The sequence below is a fragment of the Takifugu flavidus genome, chromosome 17 (assembly GCF_003711565.1).
Source record: "Takifugu flavidus isolate HTHZ2018 chromosome 17, ASM371156v2, whole genome shotgun sequence".
In the NCBI taxonomy this organism is placed as follows: Eukaryota; Metazoa; Chordata; class Actinopteri; order Tetraodontiformes; family Tetraodontidae; genus Takifugu; species Takifugu flavidus.
Genome location: NC_079536.1, coordinates 7,690,365 through 7,714,481, shown reverse-complemented (window position 1 = coordinate 7,714,481; position 24,117 = coordinate 7,690,365). Strand labels below are relative to the sequence as shown.

The 24,117-nt window shown below is 44.7% G+C and overlaps 1 protein-coding gene across 6 annotated transcripts in view; it reads right to left on the bottom strand.

Annotated features, from left to right (window-relative positions):
• The window catches only part of zfhx4 (zinc finger homeobox 4), a 74,530-nt gene that overhangs the window by 14,467 nt on the left and 35,946 nt on the right, over positions 1-24,117 (bottom strand). For all 6 annotated transcript variants that reach the window (XM_057012649.1, XM_057012647.1, XM_057012648.1 and 3 more), the window contains 2 exons: positions 20,820-21,054; positions 3,110-3,205 (listed from right to left, as the gene is read on the bottom strand). In XM_057012649.1, coding sequence (XP_056868629.1) covers positions 3,110-3,205; positions 20,820-21,054 — 331 coding nt within the window. The remainder of the gene's footprint in view (positions 1-3,109; positions 3,206-20,819; positions 21,055-24,117) is intronic.

Genomic DNA, 24,117 nt, shown 5'->3' with positions numbered 1-24,117 from the left:
GATATATCCGTCCTGAAAGGTTTCTGAAAAGACACAAGGACCAACTTTTACAGCTGATGCTTTTCCTTTCCTCTCAGACTGGATCTATTTTAGAATCTGCCCTTTTGCGGTGAAGAAAAAGGGGCGAAGAAGAACAATGCGCGTGTTGTCGAAACCATCCGACTTGTAATCTACATGCCGGCGTGGGGGCATAGAAAAAAAAAACAATTAAGCTGTCCCTGCTCGGTGTGTTTCATTTTTCATTCAACCTCAGCAAAATTTGATTCCATGTCTGACATTTCATTTCATGAAAATAAAAAAAGAAACACCCGCAAACACGGAGCAGAGACTGTGGGATTTAGGGGTGGGGGTGGGGGGCACTGTCAATTAAGGGGAAGCAGGCCGGGTGGCGGCAGCTTGGATTTAGTATTCAATTTAGCTGTCCTGAACCCTGGAAGACAGGCTAAGGTTACGGAGCAGTAAATCCAGGAGGGAGAGCCGGCCAAAATGGGCAAGGGAGGGCCTGCTAGCATGATTTACTGGCCTACTGGTCCGAGGTTAGGCATTAGGCTGACCCCCCGGTCACCTGATAACATTACGCCAACACACTCTGAACCCCAAACTCCCACTGAAGCACTCAGCAAGCCCACATCTAGCTGGAGGGGTGAAGGGAGGGAGGGAGAAAGAGCGCAGCTGTCTTAGAGTTTGTGTGACTAGTCCTCCTTTCTCTGCTTCCACACAAGCCTTGTCAACTTGTGACAAATCGTCAGAGACATTCAACAAGCTGTCGTTACACAAAAACACATAGATGCAAGAAAGCATAGCCGCGGGCTAATCATTAAACATGCTAATGTCTTTAATATATTTTAATCACATTTTGGAGGGACGGAAAGCCAGGACAGTTCCTGTCTCAAGTTGGGAGGAATTTGCAAGATGCATGCAAATAAAGACTGAAAATATTCTGAATGTGAAGAAGCTAATATGTAATACTTAACATCTGATCTTGTTTGCATGCAACCCCCCCCTCCCCAGATCATCTGCACAGTTCAAAATTAATACAGAACATTTGGCCATAGGAATAGTGAATGATTTCTTTGCAAATGTCAAACAGGTAGAGATCGGTCCTCTAAACCCACCTGACAGGCTCATTTCCATGCTGGGGTCTTTTGTTTAGTTGGTTATTTATAAGAAGTGGGCCCCTGAGCCATGATGGCGACATGCACCCTCTACACACACACACAGCACAAAGCTATCTGGAAATAATCCACATCAGGGGACATTTGCATGGAAAATGTAACATGGATTATAATTAATCTAAAGTGACATGGGATTATAAAAGACAATGTAAATGAACCAAGGGAAAAGAGCTTGTTCGCTTGTTCCTTATCCTCTACCTCCCTATATATATATATATATACATACATACACACACACACACACACACACATACATATACAGTATATATGTATATATATATATACAGTGTGTGTGTGTGTGTGTGTGTGTGTGTGTGTGTGTGTGTGTGTGTGTGTGTGTGTGTTGGTCTTGGAGATGAGGTGCACAAACTGCTGCTCACTTGGTCAGGCTGTAATCCCTTCCCTGGAGATCTCCATCCAGGGACACGCACACAGAGCGTCACACACATGCACCAAAGTGAACATTTCAAGAGATTTGGGGCTGAGGATAGAGACGCTTAATCTTTATCTCCAAAAAAAAAACAAAAAAACCCCACCAAAACAAGCGCCACATACTGACACACCAGACCACAGTCTAACATTATAGCGCCCTTCATCTTTCAAAATAATCCAACTGAAAGTTTCGATTTGTCCAAACCTTAGCTATTAAAACAAAACAAAACACAAGGTTAACAAAGAACGCTTGCTTTTATGCATATGTGCAGTGGTGTTAAATGACGCCGGCGGTAATATGCAGCGGCAAACGCACGGATGGTGGTTCCCCGCCAGTCGGTCAGACGGGGCTGTCAGAGAGACAGAGCTGAAAGATAGATGACTAGCTAAACTAATAGGCCCCAGCCTCACTCAGCTCTCCTTCTGCCTCATTGAGCCTCACATTATGGAGCTAGGTATGGCATGCTAGGGAGAGGTGGTGGGGAGGCTGCTGGAGATGGATAGAGGTTGGGGAGTTGTGAAGGTGTGTGTGTGTGTGTGTGTAGGGGTGGGGAGGGGTGGAGAACGAGAGACATTAAGAATAAGAGCGAGAACCCCATGCAATGACAGACGGGGGGGGGGGGGGGGGGGAGAGACCCCATGCAATATTCATCCCAAACCATGGATTTCCATCTCATACATAAAAAGACCATATGAATTCTTATTTGGGTGAATCAAATCTAACAAAGCCGGGGCTATCCCAACCGCAGGCTTGCAGCGGCGGCATTATATGCTCCCCGCCTCACCCCCAACAACAAAACAACACCACCGAAAAAGCCTTGTACAGCTTGTTCCCCCTTCCCCTCCTGCAATGGCACCGTTCCTACGAACGAACAGCTCCCTCGCTGATGTCGTGGCGCTTGTATTCGAGGTAATGCCGGGCGCTCGGGTCAAAGATTGGACAACAATTAAGGGACGGATGGAGCCAGAGGGGACGAAAAAAAACAAGAGACATAAAAATGAAGGGAGGGTGGAGAAGGGGGGGGAACTCATTTAAGGGTTGCAGGGATGCAGTGCAATATTAGAAAAACATATACACAGCCCCCATCTAATCCAGTGCTTATGAAAAATTAATATGTCACCGGAGAGGGCACAAGAACGAGAAAAGATTAATACAAGGCGCTTATAAATTACAAGCACGCAAACTGATTTGATTAAAAAATAATCTGGGGCCTGGACACTGCCTGGTAATATCCACAACACTCAACCTATCCTATTCCTTTTCTTTCCATCCCCCCATCTACCCTCTTCTTCTTCTTTTACAAGTCTTTTTTCTGTCAGATGGGAACGATTAAAGCAGGTCACATGGAGGCTAGTCAGCAGCATTCACATGTTATGCACACATTAGGCCTTATCTGAGGCGCAGAGACAGATGAGCAATAACTTTAAAAACAAGGAGAGATGAGGGTATGTGTGCGTGTGTGTGTGTGTGTGTGTGTGTGCGATCGCGTGTGTTAGCTTACGTTCAGTCCTGTCCGTCAAGTCTCGCTCAGCGACGTTGTGCCCAGGCCTGGAGGAGGAGCGAGGGGGTCTCGGCCCGTCCTCAGCGCCGTCGTCCGCTGAAAGCGCAGAAAACAAACAACATGTTTATTTTAGATCACATATGTCGCCATCATCATATCAGTCATTTTGAAAAATACTGCAGCTCGTAAATGTTCCGTTAATCCCCATAAAACCCTTCAGCTTTGCTGTGCGGCGCATCTCACCCACAAATAACACATCGAGCAAGTTTAACACACGTCCTTTACAAAGTAACCGTGCGCCTTCTTCTGGGTGTAATATAGTAAACAGGCAGAAGATGTTATATTACATCAGACACAAACCTTTCAATTTGAAGTTGTGTGCTAAATTTAGTATTTCAAAACAATGTTGCTGAATATGTGGCCTTAAAAAATAAGAAATCACCTGTCAGTGACACACTAATGATGTCTACTGCATGTACACCTGCGCAACCCTAAAACTAATATGTGCAAGCGTGCACGTGCGGCTGTGCACAGACACAAAAGCCCAACACACACGTGCATCTTGCTTCTATTAGCAGATTAGCCTGCCCATCGCTGAGAGTTCAGCCCCTTGTTTGATAATTCTGTGTATCTGCAGTGTTCTGCCAGTGGATTAAAGGGTGTGTATGTGCATGTGTGTAAAAGTGTGTGCATGTGTGTGTGCGCACTAGGGTGTATGTGTGTATATGTGTCGCCAGCGCAAGCTAACACTAATCCCAGCCAAGCCCCAGCGCTCCCTTTCATCCAGCCATCATTTGTCTCCGGCTGGGCTGATGTCACTTTGTAATGAATTTTGAGCAGTCTGAGAGAGGCCAGATAACCAGACACACACACACACACACACACACACACACACACACACAAATACATATATACATATAGAACCCTACTCCATCTCCAGGTAATACACCAAATGCAAACACTTATACACAGGCATCAAATAATACACACACACACACACACACCCACACACACACACACGCACACACAGATGCAAAAGGGTTTAAAAATTTGATGTCTTCTAAATGGGAAGGAGGGGGGTCTCTTCACTCTCTGTCTCTCTTTTCACTACAAACCCCCCGTTTGGCCACAAAAAAAGACTGGTGAATATGGCGTCATGAGCATTTGTAGAAAAGAGATGTGCTCATCAATCTTGCACTCTCCTAATAATCATATTTTAACACAGACACAGACACACACACAACAACAACAAATGGGTGAAAGGTGCATTAAGGGCATCTTTCATTTGCATACAATCACTGTGGCCATTAAAGATGAGCAGAAGGGGTCAGTAACAGAAGACATGATTTGATTAAAACCTTCATATTCAGCAGGGTTTTGTGCTGATGCACAGCCAGCCAGCCAGCCAGCCAGCCAGACAGACAGACAGACAGCTGTGGTACCAATGCTAACACAGGGCTAAAATATCGGTGGACATTATATACAGCATGAAATGTGGTGGCACACGTGATTGGGAGGAAATCTTAGTTTTCATCCAAACAGGTAATGTTGCATATTCTGCACGTGAACTGAACATACAGGTATGCTTTATTATCCTTGTTTGTGTGTGTGTGTGTGGTGTGTGTGTGTGTGTGTGTGTGTGTGTGTGTGTGTGTGTGTGAAGAGCAGAGGCAGGGACTGCACTCTGCTCCTGATGTTTTATTAATATGTGGGTGACAACAGGGATGAAATATCTCCCGTCAGCCACCACAGCCCAGCCTGCAGAAATTGCAATTTTCACAGCCGCTGCAGCGGCGTCCATCTTTGTATTTTAATTCGTCCCCACCTTCACAGCGAGCAAGGATGCATGCAAGCGCACGTTGGCGTGAATGTTTCTGGTGTAGTGGAAAGGGGAGTTCTCTCATTTTTCAAAACACAGCAATTGCACCAAATGAACGAGATGTGAGGAACGAGGACGGAAACAAAGAGAGTAAAAACCAACCCAATTTGAATGATATTTCCAAATTCTAATTATGTAATCAAATGTCAATATGTAATTTAATTTAAATCACAATTGTTTGTATTTACTACATAGATTTTTCTTTTAAATTCTCCTTTCACACATGCTGGTGTTTAACGGTAGACACACTAAAGAACAGGTAGAGAATGGGAAAATATAAAAGATGTGCACGTCCAGGGTTAAATCACTTTGATAAAACTTCAAATCTACACAGCTGGTTTAAAATACCTTCAATTGATTTTCAAAATACTTTATAAATCAAATAGAATATGTGTCATATCCAGTCTGGATCTTCATTGACCATCAAAAACAAACCTCTAGGGGGCAGTCTACCTGTAACTGCACAGAAAAAGGCAATGAAAGAGAGGAAGGAAGAGGAAAAGAGGGATACACTAAAGGAAAAGGCAGAAATGAGAAGGTGATCACTGGGGTGGCATTAGATATGCGGGGAGAGAATGTCTGTGTGCGTGTGCGTGTGTGTGTGTGTGTGCATGAAGTACACGCTTCCCCACTGAGGACATCCCCAGATGTGCTCTTTCACTACAGAGCACAACGTCTGGCCTTTGACTGACCCTGACAGCTCCACACTACGAATGTGTGTTCTCGTCCGTGCAGCACACGCGTGTTTCGGGGTTGTTTTTTTTTTGCCTAGATGTGCGCCGTTGATTAAGTGAGTGAGACAGTGACAGCATGTGTTTGCATGTGAGTTGTCATGTGCACGAGAGGGAAAGGGGGTTCTGCAGCGGGAACTCTTTAACCATCAACTTAATCACTACCAGAGGACAGACAGAGAGCAAAACTTTTACAGTTACCTTCCACTGCCTGCACACACACACACACACACACACACACACACACACACACACACACACACACACAGGCTGAGGCTGGAGAGGGTGTGTGCGTTTGGCAGCCTGGTGGGACCGTCTTTGAAGTGGGTCACTCGGAACATTAAAGCTGGCCGGTCAGCTCGAGCTAACCACAGACCCTGGGTCCGATTACCCCACAACCAGCACCAGCCTATATTTAACCATTAAAGAGACGCGGAATAATTAAGTGACTCCAGATCGGAGGACAAAGACGAATGATTCCTCTTTCAGATTTTCACTATTAATTGGAAACCAGTGTAACCAATTAGACCTCTGGATGAATAACTCTCTTGTCTGCCTGTTTAATAACTTCCAAAATGCTCAAACACAACAAATTTGGTTTGGTTTTTTTTTGTTTAAAGAATGCAATACATTTAATACAAACCTATCTTGAATGCGGGTGCATCACGCTGTGAATTAAAGGAAGAAAAACAGCTTTTGGGCCACACGGAGAAGTGGAGGAGACATCAAGAAAGAGATGTTTGCTAAAAAAACAGACATGTGGGAGATGGAGGCAATGGAGGATGTATTGAAAGTGTCAGAGCAGAGAGAGAGTGTGTGTGTGTGTGTATGTGTGTGTGTGTGTGCCCTCTAGCTGTATAATGACCTGCTCTGAGACCACTCGCTCCCGTTCCCAGCTCCCCCTGAGGGCCCATAACCGCCATGCGGGGTCATTATGCGCCCAGCGGAGGAGTCACTCCTACAGCACACAGACGCACGACGGTGCCGCGCTCAGACGCTGGCCGCAGACGCTCCAAAATGGCCGCATTCATTAAGCTGGACCGAGCTGCCTTTAATTTGCTTCCTCGGGGCCATAATGGTGCTCATTAAAGTTGAGAAGGAGTGAGAAAAAAAATGCTTTTAACATTATTGTTTATCTTAAATCATAGATGCGGTGAAAGTGGAGCATCAAGTCAAAGCATAATAGCGGCAGAGAAAATATAATATAAACTGCGACTGCGTAACTGTTATGCTGCAACGCTCAAAGAGCCGGGATGTGTCCGAAAACAACAATCTGACTGGATTTTATCCGCGTGAGCTGTAGCTGTGGCACTAACGCCGACGACTGCCATGTCTGCCGCGCTTAACCGTGATGTTGACGCTGATTTCTTCTTACAACCCCAGTCATGTCCACCATTCCCCCCTCCCCCAGGTTTCCCCCGTGAGACCACGTGTGAGTATGCGCTAGCATACAGAGGCCTTGTGATGTCACATTCCTGCGCCGCGCGCGTGGCTCCAGTTCAGGCCCCTCCAGGTTTGAAAAGGGAAAACCTTTGAAACGCTACACCGTCCCGGCCAGACGCGGCGCGCGCGCACACACACACACACACACACACAGGCAACACAGGCAGTCAAGGGCCAGTGGTAATACTGCCAAGGAAATAACCTTACAGACTTACTGATCTCATTCCCTCCCGTTCTCTCAGCCTCCAATCTTTATTTACCCTGTTCTCCCTCTTTACAGTATACCTCCTCTCCCCTCTTTCCTCCTCTACCTTTCCCCACTGAATTTCAGGGCGTTTAACAAGCATTTAGATCTTAACCAGATGTTGTTAATGTAGCATGTCTAAAATACTAAACATCAACCCAGCAGAGAGGGGCTACAGCTCCTGCACAGGGCCTGGGAACAACTCACACACCCCTGCACTTGCTTGCTCTCTCTCTCTCACTCTCTTAAACACACACACAACCCACCCTCACACACACATACACACACACTCTGACCCACAGAAGCCTCTGCACATTTACTCCCACACAGCATTCGATGTATTTCATGCACAGAGGTCCACAGCCCACATGCTAACATATAAACAGACAGACACCAGCAGAAGCAAACACACATGTTTCCATCCACACACACCAGTGGTTCCACACCCACACACTTTTTTTTGGGGAGAATTTGTTACCCTAGCATAAAGGAGAGAAAAGCTATTGTTTCAGGTAGGCCAAATAAAGCTCCTGGTGCAAATGTCAATAAATTGAAATAAAGGGATAACCAGTAAAAAGAGACTTTTTTGCAAATAAAAGCATGTATCAGCAGCTCAAAATTTGCTTTGTTGTTGTCAATTATGATTTCCAAAGACACTTCATTGTATTTTCTTCCGCTCTTCCGCCTCTTCCGCTGCCTTTCTGGCAACTAACAAAACACCTATTACTCATTAGGAAAAAAAAGGAAAGAAAATAATATGAATAAACATAGCTGAGATTAAAGGCTTGCGTGTGTCGCTTGCTGCGCAGGCAGAAACTGTTGTTTTGTGTTAAATGGGGTTTCATTTCTTTTCTTTTTTGGTGCTCTGAGCGCTGGGTGGTTGCCGGGTGTTAATGATTCTTTAGTAGCAAATTCAAAAGGATTTCACAGGACAAAAATATGGCTTCAAAAGCTTTAAAGGGGAAAAAATGTCATTGCCATGACACCTGGCCTAGCACAATAGGCCGGAGCACACCTGTACACTTCCACACGTGTTCACACACACACAAACACCTGCGTCTTACACAACCGCCATATTGCATTTCAGCTCTTTCAATCACCACAGGCTGGGAAGGTGAACAGAGGAGGAGGTAGTGCAGCAAGCTTACTGAGGGATTTAGGAATAATTTAATTAAAAAGATTCCTCTCCTCCTTTTCATCTCCGTCTTTCTGCTCTGTTTTTTTTCTGCTCTTTTATGATTCTTCGCTCCAATATTTATCCAGCCCCTGATCATAAACATATGCTTGCTTGTCTGTGCAGTTGGAAATATCCCACACGCTCGCCAACGTGACCCCCGCCTGATCTGAGCTGGAAGACGGAGGGAGGAAGGAGCAGAAGGAAAGAGAGACGGAGAGAGGGAAGTAGGAGCTGAGGGTTAATGGCCTTCCCATCTCTGTGATAAGAATTCATTCTGTTCTATTACCAGCACTTATCTACAGAGGCTGCTGTCTTTACACACACACACACACACACACACACACACACACACACACACACAGACACACATACACACACACACACACACACACACACAGTGAGGGTCTGCGATCGATAGATGAACCTAATGAAGAAAGCAGCTGTTTCTCGGCATACCTGCTCAACTCTATCAGGCCAACAGGAGCTCCCCGCCGCATTCATCTGTCTATCTTTCCATTCATTTATCTATCCGCCTATCTATCCATCTGTCCATCTCTTTCTATATCTCTCTGTGCAGCTATCTATCCATATACCTAGCCTATCTAGCCCATCTTCTGCGGCGTCTCGCTTTACCCCGTATCTGTCCATCTATCACTCTGCTGGTAAACAAAGATACCAGTGGGATAGATGTAGTTTCCAATTGACCAGACTGGTCCTTGTCATGCATTCGAGGTTTTATTTATTTTCTGGGAACTAAGACAAGGCAGGAAATCAGGGAATCTAATAAAATGGCCGCAGTGGTCTTAGAGGCCAACTCTTGGTTTGCATTTGTATGTGTCTATGCTTGAAATAGGTCTGTCACAGGCAGCGGATGAATAAATAATGCTCAACCAGACCTTTATCCTGTTGGGCTCCTGTCCTGTCTGTCGGTACGTGCAAAAAGCATCTAACCTCAGAGTCAACTAAAACATTTGATGTTAGATAAATGCATAAAAGAAGCAACCTGATAGGAAGAAAATTGTTTTTCCACTTTTCCATTTATTTCAGAAGACCAACTTTTGAAGACCACAGATGTGCACGACACATATAGGTTGCTGCATTTTGCCATAAGAATGGCATGTTTATGAGAATTACGGAACAAATAAATGATAAGAAAATTACTTTGTCTGTTTTCATTCACTCTATTCATTTCTGCTCTTCTGTGACCACATTCCTTACTGATGTAGCACCAAAAAGCTGCCATTAGCGGATAACAATTTCATATACCGACAACGTGAGGCATGGCTTTTGCCTGGAAAAGAGTGTGCAAAAAAATGTGTGCATCATCAGGCTCTTATTATGTGTTGAGGTTAGGCAGGATAGAAGGAATCTTCAACATAAGAAGAATAGTCACGGAAGGAGAAAAGAAAAATATCTTCAAGCCCAAAAATTCATTAGGTTGCTCAGAATCACATCCAAAATTACCACATGGAAGCTGTAATGCTCGGGTACACACACACACACACACACACACACGCACGGGCCTGGGGCAACTGCCCCGGAGATGGTATTTGCAGACGGTTACAAATAAGGAGTGTTAGCTTTCCTCTGACTTTCTCAAAAACATGCAAAAAATGTCCATTTCATTACTGGCTAAACAATGTCATATGGGCCCCCACTGGCCCTAATAGAAGCAGACAAAGAGAGAGAGAAGCACACATATGTTTCAAATAAATCAGATTACTGAGGGGGGGGAAGAAAGAGACACCGCCAGACACTTAGAGGATTGACAATATTCCCTTTTCTTGCTACCTCCTCCCCTCCTTTTCCCCTTTTCTTCACTTTCTTAACTCCCCGAATCCCACTCTCTCCCCCCTCCCACCACCAGTAGGATCTGTTTTAGATTTGAGCCAGTGCAAGAGCCATATCTCTGCCTTATCTCTGCTAGCCGTCAGAAAACAGAAAGCTCCATGTTTCCAGGCATTAGACTCCCGGGCCCCTGACACGCCACTTGAAAATCTCACATCGCTTCCAAAATGGTTGAGCAGGAAAATAAAACAACAAAGCTGTATTTAATCAAATGAAATGCAGGTTTACCACGAGGGGGGAGGGAGGGCCTTCATTGATATCACTCCGAGGGGGCGCCATATCAAAGAAAATGTCAGCCATGAAATATTATGGAAATGCATTTTAGCAATGTGACAACAGATGTCAGCCAAAATCCCCCAAAAATGGGGCTAAAAAAAAGGCCACAAAGCATCATTAACTCTGTCTGAAAAGCCATCAGAATTTGAGGGGCAGTGACATTTTTTTCCCCCCCTCTGACTGCTTCTTGAGCATCCACCCCTATCGGGATATCCTGTTGTGTTTTTTGGGCACCAATTAAGCCAAATCTCTCCTCCAATGACTGTAAAGGGAACTATTGATCCCTTTCAAACTTATTTAAAGAAGAAAGAAGCGAAGACAGGGCCGGGAATATGTTAACAATTTGAAGAAAAAGGAAAATCAATATTCAAATGACTTCTCATATCGATTAATAATTAGGTCTTAATTGCGGCCGAGCTCGGACTTTCCGATCGCCGATGTTGGCCAGGAAAGGAGATAGGGGAACATTATTGATACGCATTAACAGTGGTGGTCGCGCAGACATTGATCCGGCTGCTTTGTGGTGCCTTTGGCCACCGAGATCTAAATGCACGGGTGTTTGAGGAAATGACACACATTTCTGAGAAAACACACACACAACAAGTACACACACCTAAGTGAAGTATCAGAGTGTAATTAACCTGCATCCGGGAAAAGCCAGGCCTCCCTTATCTGCAAATGCGCCTGTGCTGTAATTACACTGGTAGCGACGGACTTCAGGCGAGCTTCAACCAAAGTGTGTTTGCTATTTTTATTTTCTTATATATGTCTTGCGCTTTTGACTCTATTGCCTCTACATCCGCGCAACGTCGGTGTGCGCGTTTGTCCCCGCGGGCCTAATCAGGTATCAGATACCTTTTGTTTTGGGAGCTCATTGATGGATGAAATCTTTATCTGTGCTATTGATCAGGAGGGCACGGGTCCTAAACTGTCTGTCTAGCTGCCTGCCTGCTCCAGCTCTAACAAGATTGCCAGGACCGAGTATATCAGTTAACATTTAATCAATGACGGCTTAAGACACTGGGGCTAAGGGAAAGAAGCCCGCCGCTTCAGCCCCCTGCCCCAAACCATTACCCGGGATTGAAGGGGACCTAATACTTGTGTGTGTGGGGGTTCCAGGTGATTACAAGGGATTGGGTCCGGTTGATCACATGTCTTCAGGGGACAGATGTGTGTGTCTGCTGTGTTTGGTGTGTGCTGTGTTTGTGTTGTGTTTGCAGGCGTGAGAATTCCAGCTTGTCGATACATGTTAATGTGCCAAAAACGCCAGAGGGGCCTGAAGAAAAGGGGGCAGCTTGAGAAGAAAATGGGAAAAACTGAATTAACTGACTGATGTGTCTGATAAATCGGCATTCAAATCAAGCGAGGTTTTTTTTAAATCGAGCGTGCCTGCGCGAAAACACACACACATGCACGCACACACACAGACACACACACACACTGCGGTGGAAAGATATGACATATCAAGCGGAAAAAAAAAAACCTGATTTTTTTTCTGCCTCGCTTGCAAAAAGCCCCTGATGGTAAAATGCAAAAAAAAGAGAGTCAGCAAAAAAAAAAAGAAATATGATCTCTGAGATTTTTTTTCTTTTAACCATCAACTCATTTTGCTATAGATGAAACTCCATCAGATTCAAAAGGTGCTGCCATCTCCGATTTTGATCTTATATTTTTATTTACGCCATCGCTGGACCTCATTGTCTTATTCAGGAGAAATCAAAGACACACACAGAACATCTGCTGTGTGAGTAAGTTTCAGAATGTGTGTGTGTGTGTGTGTGTGTGTGTGTCATAGGGTTGCTCTGACGGGGAAAGCCCCTTTCGCGTCCCTGCCTTTCTGTCCAAAGCCTGGGAGATTCCCACCACTGAAAATCAATGTGTGTGAGAGCATATGAGCGCCTGTGTGTGTGAGTCAAGGTTTTGTAAGACAAATCTCTCCAGCGTGCGCCGCTTTAGTGCTATTGAACCGAGCTTCGATCACTCGGCCACTGTGAATAATGCAAGGGAGGCTACTGCTCACTTACAGCAATAGATGCTTGTGTGTGTGTGTGTGTGTGTGTGTGTGTGTGTGTGTGTGACAGAGAGAGAGAGGCGCGTTGCTCGTTCCTTCTTGCAAATGCAACAGGGCAGTTCTTCGACGTTCCTCTACTTGGCCCTCTTAATCTCGTGTCAGATACAGGAACTCCCACATTGATACTGTCTGTCCGAGTGTGCGCTCGTGCAACTGTGGCTGCTGGAGGGTCCTGCGGCAGGCAGATAGAGGGAGCTTAACTCGAGCAGACAGCTCGGGCCCGCACTTTGACACACCCTGACTCATTACATAGAGCTGGCCCACAGTGGAATATTGTCATTAAAAAAGACAATTAGATACAAAGTCAAGGGAGCATCGCTTACACACACATGCCTGAACACACAGTGCAGGAAATAGGTGAACACACTCTCGTCTTCATATCCCCAGGTACGTAAAGCGGAGATATTAATACTTGCGACGTTACAGAGTAATTAAAATGATTTCAAATGACGTGTGTGCGTCTGAGAGAGAGTGTGCCTGTATGTTTCTGTTAATTAAGTTGAAGGATTTGATATGACACAAACCATAATGCCTTAATGGTGTCCTCTACTGCATGCAGCCGAAGGGGACAACGGTTGACGGGGCGGCTACGAAGGAGAGACGGGGCGACACGCACAAAAACAGATGCCGCGGCTTGTTGGCTCGGTCGAGGGGCTGCATCTCTTGTTTTCTACATAATTATCTGTGTCATCACTTACGAGGCAATTAAACAAATATCACTTCCTATTTCCTCTTGTCTCGTCTTATTATACATCCTCATCCCTTTTTTCCTCCGATGGCAACTGTTTTTTTTAAAAAATTTAATCTTCTCTTTGCTCCTCTTCTCTCCTGCTCCTCTTCCTCCTCTCCTGTGACTCCAGACAAGGTTTCAATTTCGGCATGCTGATTGTCTCATTGCCGACTCTATGCATGCCTAACACTTACTGGCACTCTAGGGACCGGCGATACACACCATACAATGCCTATTACACTCCCACACTTTCCTAGTGAGCGTGCTGATGTGTGTATGTGTGTGTGTGTAAGGGGTGATGAGGGTGTAAAATGCCTATTACACTGAGGGTCTGGTCTCTCTTATACTGGAGAGAATTCTCTGGTGCCTAAAGAGCAGAAAATTGCAATGCTCCTCTTCCTCAGTCCCCATTAACCTGCTTTTGAAACAAAGGCCCGGCAAAGGTGTGTATGACTGTGTGTGCCTTTGAGTGTGCGTTAGACATCATGGATAAAACCCCACATGGGTCCAACAAAGCCCAAATTGTCATTGTCCTTTCAACACCTTGCCAGCTTCCATCTGTCCATGTTTTCCTCCACTCACGATTGCTGGGACGTATATTTTTATCCCCTAAAATGAACTTTTCCATCATTTCTTTTCCCGGCTTCTCTCCATCCTTCAGGAAATAGGATATAGCGGGAGGAAATGGCGTTTGGTGAAGACCTTCCAGATAACTAAAGCAGCAGGCATATTTGTCTAATTTGCGCAAAGACATCCACATCAAAGCACAAATCAAAACCGAGGCTCATTCAAGGGATTTTTTCTTACCAGCCTACCCGTTTTTTGCTCTTTTTTCCCCTGGCATCCCTTTTCCTCGCTGTCACATTCCTCCTTCTCGCACTATTTTCAGTGTGTTATTAGAACATGATAAAAGCAAAAGGGGTGTCATGACACAGGACCCCCTGTTAGCATTAAAAGGTGGGAGGAAAGAAAAAAAAACGAAAGGAAAGAGCGAACGAGGGGCGGAGGGGGGAACGAAGGGAGAAAAAAGATGAAAGAGATTTGTCTGGAAATTATTGCTCACAAGGCATTGATTCTCTGCTTTAATCTCACACAGTGTGCTCAAATTTCCTATTAGGGAGATGAAGAAAAGGGAGACGGGGAGAGGGAGATGGGTGGTATTCACATAGGTTGGGAGGTGAAATCAGGCATGTCTCTCTGTGTGTCTTTGGTGAACAAAATGCATTTTCCTAATACTGGAAAAAGAATCAAAGATCAGAATCCTTTATATTACATCTATCGTCTTACTGTAGATTAATTACGGTGCTCCAACGCAGAAAAAGGCATGATGCTCTGAATGCCCATTCCAGCCTAATATATGTATATTTATAATGCTATAATGCTAAAATAACCACTATTGCGTTGTCCAATGAGATACACAGCAACAGAGAAGGCCTTTGTCTGAACATCGACCATCTGCTGAAATAACTCATCTCTGCTCTGTTTTTCCACAGGACCCTGAAGTGATGTTACACCACAGTTTTTCCATCAACTGTTAGGAAAGACTGTATGTGTCAAACAAGTGGAATTTGATGAATATGCCTTATTTTTAGCCGCTAATGCTCGAGGTGGAAGCAAGGAGATGTTCTGAATATTCTCCTTTGTTTGTCTAGCAATACATCCTGTGAAAAAAAGAAAAGAGCAGACGTATCTGTGGACAGAACCGTTAGGTGCAAACACACGTAGCATGAGCCACCGACAGCTGCTACAGCTGCAACGTTTCCTCCAGTTAGCGATGATTAGCCAGAGCTATTGGTAATCAATATCCACTATCAATTCCATACCTCCCGCTGACGGATGAGATAAAGGCAACTGAGAGTGTGGAATGAATGGCAAGAAATACTCTCTGACCTGGTGCTCTCATTTTTGTATTTGTGTGAGTGTGTGCATATAAGCTCCCTTAAATGTCCATCTGTGAATTGAATCATCGCTGTCTGAGATTAGTGGCTGCTTGGACCCAGCGAGCGTAATGCCTGGTTACCACAGCTCCGGCTCCACACAACCACCCTCCCGTCACTGGATTGTTTGTCTTAATGCTGTGTGACACGGTCCATTGTTTTGTCCATCTGTGGTTAAGAGTCAATGGACAGAGGGTGTATGAGGGGATTGCTGAGAGAAAAGAATGGAGGTGAGGGGGGAAGAAAATAAAGAAGGGCATGGGTGAAGGGGGGGGCTCTAAAAGGCAAGAAAAAAATAACAGGATGGGCATGAGAGCGGAGAGGTGAATATTTAAAGAGAAAGGTCACGATGGGGAGCGAAGGAAAACACGCAATAGTCCTGTGATTTCAATACGGTCGTCGGACATTCATGACTTCCTCTTCCAAGTCCTTCCACAGGCATCCAGTCCCATATGGAGCGGAACCATAAGCTCTGTGATATCACCCTATACCCCCCCATCCCCCCCACCCCCCCGCCCTCCAATTAAGTCAAAGTTAGTATGCGTCCTCATAGCCCCACGGCTTTGTATTGTAAATAAGACTAATGCGGCAATGGTCAGGTATGCTAATTCAGATAATCAGCGCAATTTCTGCAAATTATAACTGTCAGTGTGGTGGGCACAGAACCTCGGCGGAAAACATGAGGGAACAATTTAGCCTGGGTAATACCCCTGCACCAAAGAGCTGCTCCACTCAAAGAAAAACAATCGGCCTAAGCCCGTACCACCCCTACACACTATTGCAAAAATAGTTTATGGTGAACAAGGCTGCACTTTTTTTTTCTAAGACACAAGTCAGCATGTTACTCTTTTTCCCCAATGTGCACACACAGACCACAAAGTAATTATAATTTGCTTGGATGGAATTATTCAAAAAAGTGACCACATCTTTTAGCTCCTCATAGAGAATATGGTTTTGGGGAAATTTGAGGTAAATTGCTACTTGCCAAAAATATAATAATATACATATATGCATGCGCCTTTTTTATTTGACAAATGACTCAAAATTCTTCACAGAAATGCTGTTGGTAACAGGCAGATTTGAATTTCTCCTTTAAGGAGGTCCAGGTCTTGCCTGCCCAAAATTAGTGAATACCTTTTCATGTAAGTGACTTCCAGCCCCACAGCAAATGAGAAAGTAAAGGTCACCACAATTTAACTGTAGGTAATGAGCTAGTCGGACACAAATCAATATGTAACATAATTAGCTGCCTTTACTGATTAAACAGCCAATCCAAACAAAGATATCCCACAGAGAGAGCAATGGCACATTAACCAGAAGCTGTGCAGATTGTCCTTCAGTGAACCGGTCAGCTGATCTCATCTCCTGAAAAATGGCTACCGCTGCAGCAACTCCAGCGGTTAGTTGGATCTGGGTGTGTGTCGCATCCTTTCTCTCACTCCTCTGGCCATCCGTGACTGTTTATGTAATGGCCACAAATTACTGAGACAAACCCTGGAAATAGACTTCTGTCTGAGGAGAGACTGAAGAAAAAACGAACCGCTGGAATGGCGAAACCGCCCCCAGCGCCCACGCGGGGGAAAAGGAGAAGTATGAACGGGTAAAAAATGAAGGAGGGAAAACTTGATACCTTCAAAATACCTATGTGTCATCACCGCCAATTGCTCTTTAGCTGTGGAAATCAAGCAGTCATTTTGGGGCTTTGGTTGCGGTGGTTATCACTTTCAAAAGCATGCAGAAACACTGTGCTTGCTCCCAGCATGTGTCCATCAGTCCCTACGGAGACACGCAGACACGTGTATTCTATATTCACTCACATATAGCAGCAATATATGTCCATTAGGCATCTTTAGCCTAAAGCTGCAACTAAATGGTCAACATGGCTGCATTAATTTGACCAGGACTGAAAATATCCCACAGCCCTATCACAAAGAGGAAGGGGAAAAAGAACTGGAAACACACACACACACACACACACACACACACACACACACACACACGCACAGCCATGTATACACACGCAGAGGATAAAAGTGTTGTTGGTCTCTCTAAGTCAGAAGAGGTCTTTTGTTTAAAAGGGGGACTCAGACAAAGACGGTTCTCTCCCTCCCTCTTTAATGCATGTTGGGTGGTGGTGTTGGGGGGGTGAGGGATGGAGATGGGTGGGTGGTGGGGTGGTGGAGGGATGGATGACAGGCCTTGGCTCTCAGAAATAATTACCTCCATAAGATCCCATCTCTCTTTTTTTTTGTAAAGGACGGAGGAAAACCTAAGCGGGGGAGGGGGGGGATGACAAAAAGTAAAGTATGTAGAAAAAGGCCCGAGTGTTTCTGCTTGGTCTGTCTTATGAGGAGCTTTACACATGATGGAACCCTGGGCTAATAGGCAAGCATGCACACATTGAAAAAATAAGAACAGCTAAAACTGAGCCTATGTACACATGTACGAAGCTCCACTTTATGGCGAAGGTCCGAGATAATCAGGGAAAAAATAGCAACAGTGTATTGCCAGAGACCGTTGACGTCTTCAAAAATACGACCAAATGACTTATTCAAATCATGATGGAATACCCATGACTAGCAATCTGTCATATTTACTTTCTTGGCTATTTTTTTTTGGGGGGGGCAGGGAAAAGTAAATCTAATTTTTCTAATAACTTTTGGACAGCCCTTAAAGCAAAATGGCCTCTAAGTCCTCCATGCTGAGAGGCAAACTGGTTTTAAGTTTTATTTTTTGATAAATTTATAAATTTAATTATCTTTAACACTTCTAATTCTACTCAGAGAACATCAACTTATCTGTGCTGCAGGGGCACACTGGGCTTTTTGTCTGTGAAGGACGCGACTGCAAGATCATGGTGAAATCTTTCTGTCGGCCGGTGAGAGAGCCTGGCCCTTCACAATGGCGTTACACTCACAGTGCTCCAACCCAGGGATTTTTGAAATCATGAGGACAAGAAAGAGTGAGAGTTTCCTAAATAAACACCGCTCACTTGTTCCCTGAACCCTTTCGCCTTTCGTCCAAACGCTCACACCCTCACAGCCTTATAGTCTCTGCGCAGTGCTGTATCCCTAATTAGGCCATAAAATCAGCATCAAAAATTGTTTAATGAAAGCCATTCACATGTACATAAAGTCCAGAGCATTAGAACTCTTATTCCCAAATGGGCCTATAATTATGTGGCTCAGTGCCAGGTCCCAGGCTTTAAGAGAAAGATACCGGTCAGCACTTAAATTAATCTTTTTCATACTAGTCTCTAATGAACAGAAAGTGCTCGAGTCAGGAGTTGCAGCCCCAGAAAGCTAACAGCATGCACACCTATGCACGTACGCACGCACAAATATGCCATTCTTAAACCGAATGGCCAGCTGGAAATGTTGCCTGGTATAGTGGTTTCCATCATCAGTATTCTGTAGGAGTCAGAAGTTACTCTAATATATGATGTGCGTTGTTGTGTCCTTTAAGAATACAAGCCAAAAAATATAGATTGAAGACAAACATATGTTCCCTTTGGCTGTGAGAAACACAGAACACTTGTACTTCAGCATTCAATCTAACTACTCTCTTCTGAACACAGTCGGCAAGGGAATGCTCAATTGAAACTTTTACCCTGAAGGATATGAAAGAATGCTCTTGTTGAGTAAAAAAATTATATGTGTGCAAAGGCAGGGCACCCAAAAAAGAAAAAAAAACAGTTTAGCATTTTGGGCAGGACAAACGTCCGCTTCCTCATGGAAATTCACCATGTGGCATTAAATGTGGCACATAAAACAAGGGCCCGTGCAACAAATGCAGCGTGTTTTAAGAGTGGAACATTTGAAAAAGGTGTAGCGGGTGAATATTGCTTTTGACAAGTTTAGAATATGGTTACGCTCACTTGTTTGAGATGTTGAAAGGGGAAGAAGGGGGGAATGATTGAAGTTGGGTTTTATAAAAAAAATGGACAGGAGCTGGACGGAGTGGGAGACTGAGTAAACAAGAGAAAAAGGGGAGAAGAAAAAGAGAAGAAGGGGTTAGGGAAGGGGGAGTGGGGGGATTCTAAACTGTACAGTGAGGATTTATCCAACCAATGTTTTCTGCTGCACCCCCAAATTTCACCGAAACTTTGATCCACATGTAATTAAAACCAAACGCACAAAGGTATCCATTTCAGTATTAAGAGATCTGCCTCTCGTGTGTGTGTGCGTATTCACATATGTTTTGGAGCACCGACCCCCATCTGTTTTGGGAGTCCATGTACAGTATAAACAGGACACTTTGGGGAGCGCAGATTTATGCTGACATACACACACAGTACAGGACAGTAGGGCGCTGACACACACACACACACTGGTGGATGTATGGACTAATGCTATGCTGGAATGCTGTTCAAAATGTGTTACAGCCCCCCATCCCTCCCCCCACCGCCCCACCCGCTCCTTCAGGTCAAGCAAAGCAAAAACAAGTTAAGCGCTCATTTTCTCCCGGCAGCATTAACATAGGGATGACTAAATAATGGACCCTGACTCTTGGTCTTCTGGTTTAAATTACAGCAAAACTGCTCCCCCCTCCCCCTTACACCCTCCAACCCCCTCACCAACCGTACAACCCCCCACTCAAAGAAAAACGATTAATCTTTTTTTTGTCTCTCTGAATGTTTTACAGTTCTGTTACACTTATTAGCTGCTGGCAGGATGGAGAGTCTTAAATGAAAGCCAAATTGCTTTGGTCATGAGAAAGGAAATGAAAGCTCACTCCAGGGAGAGACTATGTAGCAGTCCTATATGTGTGTGTGTGTGTGTGTGTGTGCATGTGCATGTGTTTGTATTGGTCTGTGTTTGTGAGTTATGTATGTGTATAGGTCTTTTCACTATGAGATACTCAGAAGGTGAAATTTCATAAGCTGACTGCCAGCATGGGATGTCCCCTTGTGTGTGTGTGTGCACTCACGCATCTGTGCGTGCACGTGTGTGTTGCAGATATAAGAAGCAGCCTAATAGGAACAGTATGCTCATTTTGGAGAGATTAGGAGGAATGGACGGATCTGTATCGGGAGACGTGATCTGGATATGAAGGCCAAAGGGAGGAGGGTGGGAAGGAGAGTGGTTTTTGACAGAATAAAGAGGGAGCGGTGCAGGGAGACAAAAAAAAGTCATGGGAGGAGCCTGCAAAGTCAAGAAAGATGGATCTGACTTCAAACAAAGAAAAACTGACCACTGCAACTGGAATCTGCACTAAAACGGAGAACTCTGAGAAAGCAAGGGGGGAGAGGAGCGCGAGGGCAGTGGGAGGGATGGTGAAAGGTGATCATAGTGCAGAAACAGGTCACACATTCACATTAAGAGCAGTTTTAATACAATCCTAAGCAAAGACAAGGAGTTAGAGAACCACCGACCTTGGCTGGAGGGGCACTCTTTGACCTGGAACAGCTCATGGAAGCTCAGTCCATCCTCGTCCCCTCCGAGTCCCTGCTGATGCAGCTGGAGCTTCCTTAGTCCTTCATTCTGCTGGTGGCGAGCTGAGCGGGCGTGCTGCACCAGGTTGAGGCGGGCCTTGGTGGAGTAGTCACACAGCGTGCAGTAATAGACACACGAGTCTGGCCCGTATGCACTGTCTTGCTTCTGCAAGTGCTGTGGATCAGAGGAGAAACACAGACGTGAGCCGCTTTAGGGTGTTGACGGGTCAAATCAAGCTGCATTTGTTTCCCATAAATAGTTCTTTTACTCGGTACTCAGCAAAATGATATCCTCAGTCTTTTGTAACTTATGGCTATAGAACTTTCTCTCTGGCTTTATGGTTTGCTTCAAAAGTTACAACCTGACGAAAAGTCATTTCAGCTTTTCAAAGACTGAAGATTGTGGCAAAAAGGATGGACATTGTACAGCAGTCGCACTGCAGCATTTCACGTTTAGCGGGAGTGCAAGCAAACGATGCAGCGCTTAGATAATTCCAGTTAGACAATTCCTTGCTAGATTTTTTTTAAAGTATGTAAAAAAGTAAGTATTTCTAAATTAACCAGATCCATTTTAGACAACACACAAAAGGTCACATTAGGAGTTGAGTTCAGGGAACTATTTTCGTCTGCAACATGCACATTGTCCAGCTCTCCTCATTGTTAGCAGCTGCAGGGGCTTCTCATTCAACGTGTGCTGTCAGTTGCAAGCCCTTAATTTCCAGTTGCCTCTTTAATGGCACTGCAGCCATGCAAAGCTACCCCCTACCTCGACACACACAGACACACACACACACACACACGCACACACACACAAACCGAGCCTCCATCCCACCTTGCTTTACTCCCATACACCCAGTCAAGCCAAGCATATCAAGTGTGCCTCTGTTGTTGCTGCCGGGCTAATGAACAATGCACAAAAACAAAAGACCAGGCCAAGCTTTTATTATCTGATCCTCTTTGGAGGGGAGGGAAAGAAGCCAGAGAAAGAAAAAAGGCAAAGAGACACCGAGGTGGCTCATGAAGAATGCGCTTTATTAAAATTATTTAAAAAACAACCAAAAAAACCAAACAGGTGCCAGTCACTTAAAATGAATCCCCATAACAGCTGTGTGTTTGCATTCGTGCACATATTATCCTGTTCTGTCAGGACTTCCAGACAAAGATGTTTCAATCATAATGCCCGTGAAAAGTTGCTAGTGAACACTGCTTCAATAAAGCAGGAAGACATAGAAAAATCCACGCGTGGGGGGAGGAGAAGTGAGGCTGGTGCAGCTAGCTGCAGGTGTGTGAGTTCCCCCCATTTTCTATTCCTCCTTTGACAAACAGGGATTAGCAACATAGCTACAGCAGCTAACACATCTTTTCTCTCTGTCTCCCCTTCTTTCTTTCTTTTGTAGGAAACCTTGCGTGTTTTTTTCTCATGAGACGGTGGGACGTCCCCTCACAGTCAGAGGCCCTTTCAGAAGTCTTAAGTTTTAATTAAGTCAGAGCTGTCAGAAGAAAGCTCCCCAAGTCCAGAGCTCAGGGCCATTAATTACATCTATCTTTGTTTCTTAGTGAAAAGAGGCCTCCCTTGCTGCTTCCCCTCCTCTCTTTGCCTCTATTCTTATTGCTGCCCCTCCCTGCCACACAGGACAACTGCAAATACAGTATATCACAGGGCTCTGTGTGCATACCTCAACTGATTTGGGAACAATTTTAAAAAGAAAACTGGTCAAGCACACCAGGAGAAACATTTTAGAAAACCATCGGCTGCAAAAACAACTCTGGATCTAAAGGGAGTACTAGAATTAAACAGCAGATGATTAAAACACAGATAGAAAGAGGAATGAACATCTTGTTCTGGCCCTTACAGCCTTTTGTTAACAAAAGAGACAAGGATGCTACATTTGTTCTTGATCAACCTGCATTGCAGATTTTAATGTCGAGAAAACTATCAGCCACACTTTCAATATTTTTTTGTGTAACCGTCAAGTTGTCTTTGCAAGTGCATTTCCTTAACAGATCAGTCCAATGGTCGTGAGTATTCAATAAAAAAGATTGTGTTTATTTTTCAGGAGGATCATCTTTAATTGTTTCCATTGCTTTCTCAATACAGCTATTAAAGTAATTTCGCTGGTTTGAAATTCAAATTTTCATATACGCCAGCAGCGGCCTAAAACATTTCATATCCTTCAGTGCCCTAAATATTATTTGTTTTTAGGATGTGAGTCTCAGTCTGAAAAGCGCTGGATGATATACTTAGGGTGGAACCAAGCTGCCAGATAGGTTTAGGCCTAATATTAATTCTCTCCCCATCAGCACATTCCAGAGGGTTTGTTTAAGACCTAAACTAGAGGGCTGTCTGTCGCTGTCTGGCACTCTGCAGGCCTGAAATGCAGGCGGTCTGGTGATCACAGGCCAGAACATCCATGATTTATGAACTTTTAAAGGAGCACTTTGACTCCTGCCAGGCGCGGGCTGTGTAATGCATATTCAAACACACAAACACACTGTTCCTGCTCCTGGGTTTGCACCCGCAAGTGTCTGCTTGAAATGTGTATTTAATTTATGCTGCAGCTGATTTGAGTGTGTATGAGTTTGAGTTTGTGTGTGTCTTGAGTGTGAAAAGGGCCCGTCCCTGTCAATATGGCACCTCTCCAGAGGGCCCCGTGGTTAATTGTTGGGGATTAGTGTTTGGCAAACAACCAAATCAGCTAACAATCCCTGTGGGCCAATCAAAATCAGCTAAAAAAAAAAAACCACACACATCCTGGGCAGACCGGAGCATGGCACAGACATCCCTGAGTGGTGGGGGAAGGGAGCACACACACCTCCACAATGCAAATTACAACACAAGGGACTTCCTGTTTACCTGTCAAAAACACAGCACACACACACACACACGCACACACACAGAGCACACGCACAATGAGATGGGAGGAGAGTCAATTTGACAGGTAAGGGAAGCTCCCTTGTGTAGCAGTTTGGTGCTTGCTGTGTGTGTGTGTGTGTGTGTGTGTGTGTGTGTGTGTGAGACGAAGATGACAGAGGACCACATTCATTATGCAGAATGAGATGTTTACAAAACACCTTTCTCACTCACACATAAACATGAGCGTACCTCCCCTGCGCTCGCTCCTCGGGTTTGCGGGGAGGATGGGAGCCTGCGCTATCTCATATTCATTTGTTCTATCTGTGGTGACAAAGCTGCCTCATTAACTGAATTCTTAATAAGCGACGGCAAAAAACATCTCCT